The sequence below is a fragment of the Capricornis sumatraensis genome, chromosome 6, assembly GCF_032405125.1.
Source record: "Capricornis sumatraensis isolate serow.1 chromosome 6, serow.2, whole genome shotgun sequence".
NCBI classification, from domain to species: Eukaryota; Metazoa; Chordata; class Mammalia; order Artiodactyla; family Bovidae; genus Capricornis; species Capricornis sumatraensis.
This window is the reverse complement of record NC_091074.1, coordinates 69,386,028-69,400,070: the sequence shown is the minus strand read 5'-3', so window position 1 is coordinate 69,400,070 and position 14,043 is coordinate 69,386,028. Positions and strand designations below refer to the sequence as shown.

Here is a 14,043-nt window from a genome sequence, read left to right as displayed (position 1 = left end):
CATTCAAAAAGCTTCATATTTAGTCCCACTGTTCATTTATGCCCCTGGATGAATGCAAACATCTGAATGTTCATTCATCTGAATAATATCACTAGTTAAAAACTTCTATTATTATAATAAAAAAAGCAACAGCATTTACATCGTGCTATGGAAATTCAAACTTTTGCAATAATTAATCAGTAAATGACATGACAAATGCTATCTGCTGCTATCATGTACTAGGACTTAATAGGAATGAAATCAGCCTAGATCTTACCTAATTAGAGAACATTTCTGTATTAGAAAATACAGTACTGAAAACTCAATAATGATTTCCAGTAGACAAGTTTTCATACTATGACCTAACAAAAATCTTACAGCTCTTTAAAGTGTTAGAAATAGAAATCTGTTACTCAATACTTCTGCCTTGGAGCATGTCTTTATTTTTAATTAACGGTAAAGGTCCAATTTAAAGCAGAATGTGTCAACTGATTAGCTCTAAGTTCAAAGTTCCGTCATACATGTCTATACTGCAGACAAAAAGTTAAATGCAAGGGAATGAATGTAGTTTTTTAGAACTTTTTTTAAAGTTAAAAGATTTACCTAAAGACTGACCCATTGGATAACCAAATTAACTATTTATGAAAGCAGTTTTGTTTTTGTTTTTTTTGGTTACAGACCATTTAAATAATCTGTATTTGTAGGGTGATATCTTGGAGATTACTTTACCATCAATATATAGAAGTAATAACCTGGTAGATAGCATTACCTATGAAAGGTCCATCCCATCTGCTATTCTTGCTAAAAGCTTTTCATGCACCAGTAAACTCAGTAAATATCAGAAGATAAAGCATAAGCCTACCACGCCACGGATTTACTCCTAATGTCTCCTCAAAGTGCAGCCCGATGCAACGATTACAAATGATTTTCTTCTAATGTCATTTTACATAACCCTTTTTTCTGCATGAGTAGTTAGTGTGGAATGAATGAATGAATGCCATTAAAACAGTTAATCATTATCTGGGACACTGGCCTTACTCCCTTCACTACCAGGAATCTCCATGACAAAGGCCAAGAGATCAAACTGCCAGAGCTGCCTCAGTATCCTATTTCTAACAGTAATTTTTTATGCAAATGAACCTGCTGGGGATCTCCCTCTGTGACCTTGGGCTCCCCTTATCTAGACTGACTTTGATCCAATAAGGGCTTGTATCTAGTTGAAGCTCATTACTATATAGGATCTGCAATCAATTTCATTAATTAAAGGGAATTTTCTACTCCTGTGAATGCAAAATAGACTTATTTTTATAATTATACATATGCTTAAAGATTAGACTATGTTTTTATTAATCTAATTTGTTATATGAATATAGATTAAAAAGCAAATACATTAAGTGCTTGAAGTTAAATATATTCATGACCAAATGTAACACTGAGTAAAGCACTGAGCTTAGCTTCAGTCCTCCTGAACATCTGTATACATACCTCTCAAATCAATTATGCTTTTCATGCTTGAGAACTACCTTATTCTTTCAAAAATATTTCCAATTAATTTATTCTTTTAATAAACTAACAGCTCAAGACTCCTTCCAATATTCATGTACTTTAAAATATCCAACTCAAGTAATCAAATAGGATTTGTCAAGAAAATGTTCCAACAACCCGAAAGCTTGCCCACATAGTCAAAGTCCACTAGTTGAAGTGACCTAATGGCATGAATTTCACATTTGGACAGAACAAAAGTTGGAATTAAAAACATACTTCTCCCCCAATTTAAAGATAATATTTTTAACACCAACTCTAAAATCAGATATAGTATTCTAAGTATTTTATTTAGTTTTTGAAAAGTAGTCACGGAAAGAATGGATGCCTTCCCTTTCCTTTGGTGTTGTTCACAAAATAAATGCCAACAGAAAAGTAACTGGTATACATTCAAGGAAAATCACAGCTGGTGCCTAAAAGAATCAAAGAAAGACTTTAAAGTTGGGCAAATAGCTTTGCAGTGAACTGAACCAAAGCTGAGTCTGTGAAAAGGCAAAACTGCTTATCCTATAAAGGCTAGTATCTTGTTCTCTTTTTTCAGTGGTTCTCTGGAGTGGGCCCTCACACCTAGCAACCTGAACTCCAGGTCTACTCTACCCACGGTTTGAACAACACCTTCTATTTGCACACTGTTCTGACAAATATTCATAGTATTACTTCCCTGTGAGAGATTTGGGAAGAAAGTCTCTTCTCAAGCTAAAGGCTTTGAAATTATTTTAAAACAAAGGTTCCTTCATGAAGATTTTTAAGCTTTGTTTTTCCTCAGTGAAAAAAAAGAATTCAATTGTATTCCATCAGACATTGCCATTAATTTCCCTTATCCTAAAAATTCCATTAAAAGCACCATATATAATGACATACCTGTATTTTCGATGTGTTAAAAAAACTATGTCATGTACCCAACAGATTCCCAATCCATTGAGTAATTCCTTAATTAGGCAGATTTTTGAAACATGTATTATGTACACAACAGACCGTAACGTCTCCTTTGGAGCATTTTCTAGTCTATCGGGTGATTACATCATTAAGCCACACATGCTACGTAGAAAAAATCCTTATGAAAATTCATGAAAAAATGTACAGCACATCATTAGCATGCAGCAGACGTGTATGCTTTTGATATTTTCTCTGTTAAAAAAAAACTACATGAAGTAATTAGTCCAGGTCATGAAAACATGAGAAAGGTACCAGACACTGGTGAAAATGAAAATTGCAAAAAAAAAAAAAAAAAAATTTGCATCTCTCATGGTTAAGCGGAGAGTAATAATAGAGCAATTTCCTTTATTGGAAGATGAATTCTAAAACAGTGTTCATTTGAACTGTAACAAATAAAGTGTGTTGCTTTATTCTGATTTGAAATTTGATTTGAAATTTCCTATGTACACATAACTTCCTCCCTATCCCTCTTTTGGATACTCTTAAGTTTTATAAGCCAATGAGTTGAAGGCGGCAAATAACCAGTGTGGCAAGACCATTAAGTATTCAAGTCCTTGAAGTACTGTATGTTTGTATACTTATATCTTTATTTTATGTAGCCTACAGTGTAAGGGATTACATGACTGTATGTTTTTCAAGTCAAAACTACACTACAGTAATAAGGACAGAGGTAAACAGTTGGTATAACTCCCAACCAGATAATATATTCACAATGTTAAGTGTTAGGCAAAATCTAACAGACAATATATTTGAAGACTAAAATGAATGAAGCATAAGTTTTATAAGGAGCTATTAAATTTATTAATTTATGGTTTTTCCTTTTGTAAATGACATTCTAACCCTACTTGACCTCCCCCCAAAAAAACCAACAATAAAAAAGAAAACCTCAGTAAGCAGAGAACAATGAACATATGCAAGACAGTAAGGATCACAGTAATTTACCCTCTGAATGCTCCAAATCTTCATGGCTTAAAAAGCATCCCAATTTTCTCCAAAGGCAGTGGCATTTATTCATTGGGCCATAGCTAATTTTACATGGAATGCAAAAATGTTAGTTTAAGTTTAATTTACCACCCTATTTAAATATTTCCAATGTAGCTCTCAAACTGCAGAGCTATCCCTCCGTCTATTTTAATTTTAAAGTAAGTTAGCAAAGGCTTCTTTCTTAATCCCCAGAGACTACCTACATAGTGACACAAACGCACAAATTTATGACAGCAACATAAATGCTCTTCTGAAGTAATGTGCAACATTAAGTGAAAATCGTTTTCTGGAAAGATATTATAGGTATCTATATTTTATTTGCCATCTTAAACATATCTGGGTCTTTATGGCCTTATTTTAAAAATGTATTTCCTTTTTATATTTCCTGGTGCAAATGGACTGCATAAATAAGCAATGTGCTATGAGGCTTCAGACCAGCCGATAAAACCTTTCAATTTTCATGCCAGCTTCTTCTTTTGTAATTCAAATCCGCCTGGAAACTGGCAGCTCTGAAAACTGAAACAAGCACTGCCACAAATACCTTGTAATGCTATCGACCTTGTCTGCCCATGCAGTGAGAAAGGGGGATGCGTATGTGTCTGCAGCCATCCAGATAACACAACTCATTTTTTTTGGGGGGTGGGGGGTGGGGTGGGGTGGGGATAACAGAAGCCAGCCCCAGACTGTGCACCAAAAGCAGTCATTACCAGTTGTGCTGGAGAATAAGTCTCTTCAAAATACACAGTGCATTTAAAAACCATATATGAGGCTGAGCCACTGCTGTCATTACCAATTTTAATTTAGCTCCTTCAGTTTGCCAGGCAGATAAACTCTTTAGTGCTGTTTTTTAATCTATTTGCCACATTTTATGTTTAAGATTATAGTAATATGGACAGGAGAAGGAATCACTTTTAGCGGAAATAAAGAAATAGATCCGCTTATCAGCACCCATCAGAAAGTTCATTAATCAGCTGGGCTTTGTGCCCTCTAAATTGAAAGGTTAAATAATCCTCTCAGGAATATTTCTCGGCCCCTCCGCCAATTGTCCGGAGAGGAGCTGCCATTCATAGCACGCGGGATCGGTGACAGGGTATCTTACCACTGTTTGGACCCCAAACAATGATGGACAAATGGCCTGGTTTACAAAGAACCTTTTAGTACACGGATGGAAAAGGACCACAAGCTTTGATGAAGGGTGGAGGGATGAGGAGGGTGTGGAGACAGGACGTTGGGGGAAGGGAAAGAGAAGAACACATACATGTGTGAATCCATTGATATTTTATGTGAATGTTTACTGGGGTAGATTATAAAACACAGAAACCACATTAATATACATCTTCCAACCACATGCAGTGCTTAACATATTCAAATCTGCCTATATATTTTGCATATAATTGCATATAAACTATCCCACTGAAAAACTGTAGAATAATAGAACCACAGCTTTATTATATTTATTAGCTAATACACAGGGGATCCAAATAAGCCCCGAGATTCTCATTTTTGTCATAACTTCACATGACTTACAACACATACTTCTTCCCCTGCTGATAGCCCACCCATGCTTATCCTACTGAAATACTCTTAGCCACCAGCCACAAAGGTAGAGAATTCCACAGCAGTAAGTACCTCCTTAAAGCGGGAGAAGTAATGCTTTTACAATATGTTCCATCTTAGCTCCTGCTTGTCCTAAAATAAAGAATATGGAATAGGAATGCTCTTTGAAAGACTATCAATCACATCCATTGAGGAAGTGTTTTAATTTTTTGTTGTCCTTTCTGCTGGACCTATATGAGAATATGGGTGGGAGTCTTCAGAACAACTGACCAAGCTCTTATAACTCAATATTTCACTGTGAAATCAGGCTGGTTTCTGGCATCAGTCATATGAAGGCACAGGAAGCAGTTTTACCTGAAGGGCAAAAATTGATATGCTATTTTGCTTCATTTTTTATCTGATTAACATAAACTCTCTAGCTTTGGTAGAAAGTATTATAATTGCTTGTGAGAGATAACTATATTCAGATGACACTGACGTTACCACTTAAGAATTATACATTTATTAACAATGTGTTTTTTCAAAATGATACCATTTTATCTTTGTAATGGTACACATTCTATATCATCATTTTCACTAAGAGAGAGAGTAAATATGTTTGTGATCTACTCTTAAAAAGTCTTTATAATGATTTTCAGGCAAATCAAATTAAGAAAATAATCTGCTATATTTAATTCAAAGTTACCTATATTTCTAGAAAAGATGAGCATAACTAGAAAATGAAAACTGAGATAAATAATTTTAAGAAAAGACACTGCTTATGGGAATTTCATTTCAACAGCTCTAAAGAGGAAACATTTTTAGGAGACAGACATGAAAAGGGTTATTAAGACTTTAAAATACATAATCTGAGTCCAGTGTTTTATTTCTACAGGAGTGAGTCATCTGTGGGATGGCTGTATTGGATATAGGCTGTTGAACATAGGCTGCTGAACATAGGCTGTGTGTTAGGTACTGTGCTAAGTACTTTACATTTATTATTTCACAGCATACTTACAACAACCCTAGAAGGCTTTATACCCATTTTTCAGATGAAGAAACTGAGGGTCTCAAAAGGGAAATATTTTAACTAGGTTTGCACAGCTAAATACAGTTATAACATAAAGTTATAATTTAAACCAAAGCCTGATCCCAAAGCTGGCATTCTTTCCCCTATATTATGATTAAAACATTTCCTAGTAATTTCCTCAGAAATAAGCCTGCCCTTTCACCCCAATTTTATAGTACATTTTTCTAAAGAGTTTAATATGTGAGAAGGAATATGGTATAAAGACAAATAAATGAAACATGAGTGATTTAAGAATGAGGGAATGAAGATTTTATTGTATAAATATAGTTAAGGAACAATCCAAAATTTAGTTCCCTTAACTGAAAAGAAATGTGGGATAATCCACAAATACATGTAAAGGAACAATACTTATGTAAAACTGGTATTTATAGACATCGATATACTCCAAATTATAAAGGTGACCTTAAAATCTATTTAAGAGTTAATTCTGTATGAGTTTTGAAAAAGAGGAATTAAAATACTGGGATAGCTTTATTAACAATTGATTTACACAATGAATCCTTTTTACAAAGCTAATATGGATTTCTGAACATTCTTAGTGAATAATTCTTGTTTTTCAAATGTGATCTAGTAGTCTATTGGTATACCAACTAAGGGGGAGATCTACTTTAATTCCGAAGATATTAAAAAAAATATTTTTGCTCAACTGTCCTCTAAACATGTAGCATTTTTCTTCATATAATAATTTAGATATTTCTAAAAAACCAGAGTTGTTGGTCTTGGAGGACCACTGCTGAACTCAAAACAGCTAGAAGAAAATATCTGCAAATATACAAAAATGTAACTCTCATGACTTTCTGGTATGTGAGGATCAAATGGCAAATGAATTCCAAGTCTAAAATCTGGGTTTATCAGCAATCCATTAACTTATAGTAATTTAAGAGATTTTGCTTTTAAAATATTAAACTTAATTCAACCTAAGTTTACAACTGTATCTTATATCATAACAGAAAATATAACACTAATTGAGAGAGATTATTCATGTCAGTAAGTCAAGGGGTTCTTTCAGGAGCCTTTTCCTGAAGATTAGTCAAATGACTGAACAAAACCTTTAAAGGTTATAGTTGATCATGATTGTGATTAATCGATTCCTAAATAGTTAAGACCTGTTAGGAATTACTGTAATCTACCATGTCATTCACATGCATGACTACTAAAAGGAATGCTTACTACAAATATCACTGGTTCAGTATACTTTTATTCTTGTATTGAAATGTCCAGAGAAGATCATGACAAACTCAATCACCTGGAATATATTTAAGGAATGCATGAACCACCCATTCAAAGCACATATGAATAATAATCACTCAAATATGCTAAAATTGTCCTACCTAATAATTCTATACTCTTAACATGTATTTAACATGACAAAGAATAAGCATTCAACATTTCAGATTTTTAAATTCTAATTTATTATTAAGCTAGGTATTATTGTGCAGTATTAAACTTCATGAATCTTGAAAATTCTCAGGCTCTCTGCTTACATTGACTTTTGTCATATTTGGAACAATATTTCAAAGTGTAGAGCTTCAAAGGAAAACACAATGTAGTCTTCTCTGGGATTATATGAATGATGTATGTTTTTTAAGGAGAAGAAAGAAAATATTTTAAAAATGTTATACATGCTAAAATTATAAATACTTAGAAATTGAGATTTAATTTCAATAAAATTTAAGTATCAAGAAGAAATTGCCTAACTATAATTCCTTTGTAAGTATAAAAGTGAACACACTAAGGAAAAGAAAAAAAGAGTAGCAAAAAGCCCAAATGTCATTTTCCATGTTTCTATAATCTTTAGGAGAAACATTTATTAACAGATAAGAAAATATAAACTGCAACAGGTATTTCTTTAAAATTCTAAAATGGAAGTAAAACTTGAAGCCCATATAGTAAATATATGTCTTATATGTAATAGACTTTGCTCCTAGCCACTAAGGGGCATACAAACAGCACAGTGATGTTTTTTTGTCAGTTGAAGGAAGGAAGTTTATAATAGAGCTTAAGATTGAATTAGTTTATTATTAGCAACATGCACTACCTAAAAAAACCAGAAATCACAATAATGGGTGATTAGGACATTAAAGATACTTAGAAAATGACAAAAACACAGCTGTTTCCTGGACAAAATATTCATAAAGAATCTTTTCTAAATTGTGTGAATGCTGCATACTTCTCATTTCTTCTGAAACATTTAAATCTATATTAGAATTATTTTCATAAAGCACTTGATATTATTTAAATATATTAAAACAACTACTCAAAATATGCCATATTGATTCCTCATTTAAAACAAACTAATTTTTGCATTAAAATACTGGAAATCAAGTAAGTTGGGCATTCTCACTGAAGGAGATGACACCTCAATATGCCTTTGACAAAATAAAAATATGAAGGCTCTCTCATGTGCTTTAATAAATAGAAATAAATTATATTCAAATCTAAATAATTTATTCTACTCAAATTCAAAAATAAGTTTGTATATATACAATGTCTAGAGGTCTGATGAAACACTGTGAGAGTAAAAATAACATATGCATTTATAATTCACAACATTCACCTTTTTCCCCCTTCCTATTACAGAAGCTTTTGAAAATTGCTTTTTGATGATTTGGCAAATTGTATTTATTTTTAAATGAATCTCATTTATTGAGATTGATAATTCCAGGTTTCATTTGCTTTGAAATTGCATTTTCCAATTGCTTCCAATGATAAGTTCTAGCAAATGTAGTCCAACATGCTAGTGAAAAAAATCAGTTGACCTACTCTGTAAATGTTGTAATTATCTTTTATACTAAATTCAAAACATGGTTAGATTGAACTAAAAAATTATTAGCAAAATGGTGACACTAAATTCTTTAAGAACAAGGTGAGTGTTTAAGTAAATATTAAAGTACTCACATAAATTTCCCATTTGAAAAAAACTTTAAAAATTTTGGTCACTGTACAAATATATTTTGTATCTCTGCTATCAAAATGGAATATTAGAAAATAAGTCATCAATGGTTATTCAGAAAACTCTTTTTATTCAGACACCAAAGCTAACCTGAAACAGAAAGCAGCATGATTTATTTTCTAGTACTACAATGGAAAGATGGCCCTGAGGCACTACAAAACAGCCATGTACCATCTGAGTCCTCAGAGCATAGTACATTCACATTTATGGTAGTGTTCTAGTATTATTAAGGGCATTTTGATAAAAAATAAAACTCCGAAAAATTTTACAGAGATGTAATATCTTAATAACAACACTTAACCATAATGATTCAAGACACAGAGGAAAGAGCCCTACAATTTAAACAAGAGTATTCCCAGTTCTTAAGGAAGCTGGCAAAGTGAACTGAAAGACCAAAATAAGGGCCTCCAAAATGAATTTATAAAGTCTTAGTTTGTGATAATTTGTATGCCAGGCTTCAAAAAAAAGTATGAAGAAAAAGGTGACAAATAATTCTAAAATAGAGTGAGGCTTAGTTATCACTGTTTGGAAGTATCTGACATTTTAAAACACAGTATGTAACCAGTTCTATTTCCATAGACACACATACATGGAAGAAAAATTAAAGTCCTAGCACTTGATATCTGCTGTGTGGATGGGGTTCTTGTGGGTTTTACAGTTCTGTTTATGTAGCCAAGAAGCTCTCATTAGGAGATTTAGGATTCCCAATATATAGTCAATGAAGAGAGAGAAAGAGAAAAAGAGAGATTTCTGTCCATGAAAAGAAAAGGTTTTGGCTTGAGGCTGACTTTTTGAATCTCTTTTAACTCTTCATTTTTTTCACATTTTAAGTTAATTAAAATATATTCCATTTTAATATTAGCCAGGTAGAAAACTGTCACCCACCCTAACTGATATCACAATTCCAGGATAAATGCCTTTGTATAGCTGTTGCCTCATAATGAAATTCCACTTTCTTGGTCCTTCCTTCTGGACTATAAAACACAGTCCTAAAGTTAAATTTGAATCTGTTGGCATTTAGGGTTGCCTATTCAATGTATGGCAGAGAATGTTTTAGAGAGTAACATTCAAACTCCCATTTCCATACTGTGAAAATCCAAAGAACAAATTTCTAAATTGATGTTTTCAAGGAAGGAGAGAAAACTAAGTGGCAAGATGAAATGATATTGTTAGTGATGGTCCATAAGATACACTCTGGCATTCAATTAGTTCAGGTAAGACTACTATTAATTACTAGTAAACGCAGGTCACAAGCCTTTCCTAGACTAGAAAGGAAGACAGGGAAGCTATTCCTTTCTGTTCCCGTCCCTGAGAGCAAGTATTTTGCTTTTTGAATTCTAGGTATTTCAAACATTATATATAAAGAAACACTCAAAACCTAATTCTTTCAAAAAGGTCACATTTGCTTCCTGTTTAAAATTTTAGTTAAAATAAAAGGTAGCAGGTTGTAACACATTTTAACAATGCACACAAAGAAATCCAAGCACAAAATTAAACATAAAAGACGTATTGTCCTTTTTGGCTCTTAATACATCTGCCCCCCAAACAGCAAACTCCTGGTTACTTTTTAAAGTAAGTAGATTTAAAACAAGACAAAAAAAGTCTAAAACATGTCAAATTATAGCCTCTACTAGTTAAAAATTCTGTTGGTTGTAAAACTCTGTTGGTGGCCATTTTGGCCTGGGATTTTTAATATAAATGAGACTAGAAATGACAGGGTTGGGGGAAGGGACTTTCCTTCTTGAATAGTTAAAGAGGGAAATTTTTAAAATCTAGAATGAGTTATCTACAAGATGAAAAAGAATATTCAAAGTTAGGCTTTACCAAAATCTGAAAATATTACAGAAATTAAAATATAAGAACAGTGCTATATTATTGAAGATTTAAAAAACTTTCTAAACATTTTTTGAAGGAGGTAAATACATAAACTATTCAGAAAAATTATTTAACTGCTAAATAAAAATCATATATTATTCTTTTTCCCATGCAGATCTACAAATTGATAATCTAAAGTCATTAAATATGATATAATTTTATAGCCACTAAATAAATATATAAAGAAAAATGACATGGCCAAATATCTGTTATAATATGGATATAATATACACATAAATATATGTAGTGCCAGAGTTTTATTAGGATGCACCCTTTAGGATGATGGTCTTATTTCTTTTTTCTTTATTAATATAGTGAGTCTAGTGAAGTCTGGTTAAAAAGCTATTATTCAGATATGTTATAAAGGAGACTTTATTTGACCTCTCATGAAATTACTAAAAATAGTGAATACTTCTTTAATTTATTATTTCAGAATGTATTTTAAGGAATTTCTGATTTGATTTCACAGGCTCATTTAAACCAGTCAACTCTACCATCTTTCATGTGTGTTTGAGAAATAAAACTGTGTTTAACCTATAGATTTTTTTTTAAAAGAAAGTGATTCCTGGATAGATCTTAAATTGTAGTAGTTAAACTTGAGATTGTGTACATATCCTTCTATCCTCACTGACTGGCAGTCAGATGAATGCAATCAAAAACTTCTCAAATGTAAACATTTCTAAACTAGATATACAAATCCACTTCTTCCTTTAAAAAAGAAAGCATAGTTCATTCTGAATAAGAAATGGGCATGTTTTGGTTAGAAAAAGAAATTAATCAATGATTATGTGTAGAAATATCCAAATTTAAGAAGATTAGTTTAAATGGCTATATAATAGCAGTTCTAACCTGGGCTTCATTAGTTGGTCACTGCCCTGATTGACGCCACATTCATGTGTGAGGGCTACTATGAGTCAATAGATGGCAGTCCATCGCCTAGTAAAAGAGCTGAAGATGACTAAACTCATCATGTATCTTGCTTTTATTCAAGATTAAATATTGCTTAATTGCACACATTAGGATATTGCCTATATGCATAATTATTTCAGTTGGACTGATGTACACGATTATAAATATACTTGTTTTGCATTTATGCTTACACAGGAAACTAACACTTACTTATTAATTGAAACTTGATAATTTAGAATTGTGATAGTTATTTCAATATTATTTTGAAAAATTAATCATGATCCCAGATTTAAGACAAACTTTTCAAAATGATTTTGTTAAACCTACAGATAGAATATACTGTGATTTCTCCAAAGGCAAATTCATTTTGTTTTTACTTTTTTCTAACTATTCCTTTTACAATTTATGTTTTTCAAAAGCTACTATATTAAACAAACCTTAAAATATATGTTATACCAAACATTGATTTCTATCCTTCTATGACACTTATATAAAAAAAAATACAGGTGCAAATAATGAAAAGAATAGTTTTAAAATAGTTATTTCCTACACTTCAAGTTTTCATGATTGGAATTCTCTAACTTATAGGAAAACAGAAAATTAATGCAATGTCATATACATTAGGCTATTACTTCATAAAAATGCTGATGAAAACTTGCTATACAGTTCCAAAGAGTGAAAAGTATAACACATGACTCGATTCCAGTTAAGTTTAGGCTAAGAATTTCACCATAATGTGTTAGGATTAAAAAAACTGCTACCTATACACAAACATAATGTGTTCATATGCATTATATCTGTAACATATATGTGTAATGTGTGTATATGTGTGTGTGCGTGTGCTCACTCATATGTGTGTGTATTTATTTTTGAGTAGGGGATACCACTAAAGAATTTTAACGAAACCCAATTTGGGATTGAGGATAGTAGAGGAATTACAGCTTTCTACCAAGAATCTTTGAACAAAGTAAACAGTGACAACAGAATGTGAAAACAAACCACCTGATGTACTTCTGGGGCTTGTAACAGGCACACTGATAGTTTGAATCGACTTATTGGTTTGTTTTTACTTCTTAAGAGGAGACCAGAAAGAAGGCATGCTTTGTAAAAACTTAACCGTTTCTATTTTACTATGTCCTCCTACAAACAAAAAACTTTTTTTTAGTAAATTAAACTTTAAAGAACTGCTTTTAAATATACTGCATAACTGTGTAAGTACAAGAGTAATTTTTATTGGTTCTTGCTCAGCACAACATATTTAATATATTAAAAGAAATGACTAGTGGGTCTATGGTGAATTACTGAAATTATTTAAGCTAAATATTAAAAATAAACTGACTCGTAATATTGAGTTTTAGTCAATTTGATTCCACAGCAGACTATGTTTTCTGCTTCTACGTGGCCTAAAATCATAGTAAAAGGAAACCAAAGAATTAAATAACTTGAATGGTATAAAGAAGATATTTATACATTTTGAATAAGTCAAGAAGGGCTTAAGGATATGACAGCTGAATTGTTCTCTGTGAAAGATATACTAGTTTTTTCTAGCTTCACTAAAATATAATGTGTAAAGCTTTCGGTAAAGCCAGAAAAATTATAATGGAACATAGTGTGGATAGTATGCTTGTGGACTGTAGATAATACAACATTTTAAAGACACTGGGTTGCTGAATTACTACTGTTCTTTTTTGCTCCTAGCATACTTTTCCCTTTTAATGAATGTCATCTAGGAAAACTGAGAAATACCATGATGTAATCATTAAATGATGTGAGTAATAACAAACAATGAAAATCTTTCAAGAACTGGAAAATAAAGGACAGAGTAGTGGGCAGGGGAGAAGAGAAAAAGTATATTATTGCTTTCTCAGTACAAAAATGCTTCAGATGTTTATTATCTTCCAGTAGAAGATGCTTGTCTATATTTTATGGTCAACAGTTCAGAGAAGGGTAAATAGGCTAGGTCTTGGGGAAAATAAAAAAAGTGTTTCCACTCACCGTTAGGTGATACTGCCTCCAGATTTCTGGGCAAGCCTGGAAAATAAAAATATTGATCAGCTGCGAGCATGAAACAAGGTACTTTACAGCCTGTTGGTTTTGGCATAACCCAGCATCCACCGGTGTCGGTCACAGGAAAATAAGAAGCTTAACAGAAAGGGTCTGCATTTCAGCTTCAAAAACCTGGCTAGACAGTTTAATTGAATTTTACACTGGTTTAACACACTCCCTGCCATTGTCAGAA

At 32.3% G+C, this 14,043-nt stretch overlaps 1 protein-coding gene across 1 annotated transcript in view; it reads right to left on the bottom strand.

Annotated features, from left to right (window-relative positions):
- ZCCHC7 (zinc finger CCHC-type containing 7) overlaps window positions 1-14,043 on the bottom strand; it is a 248,063-nt gene that overhangs the window by 19,801 nt on the left and 214,219 nt on the right. The window contains exon 6 of the mRNA XM_068974380.1: window positions 13,800-13,835. Coding sequence (XP_068830481.1) covers window positions 13,800-13,835 — 36 coding nt within the window. The remainder of the gene's footprint in view (window positions 1-13,799; window positions 13,836-14,043) is intronic.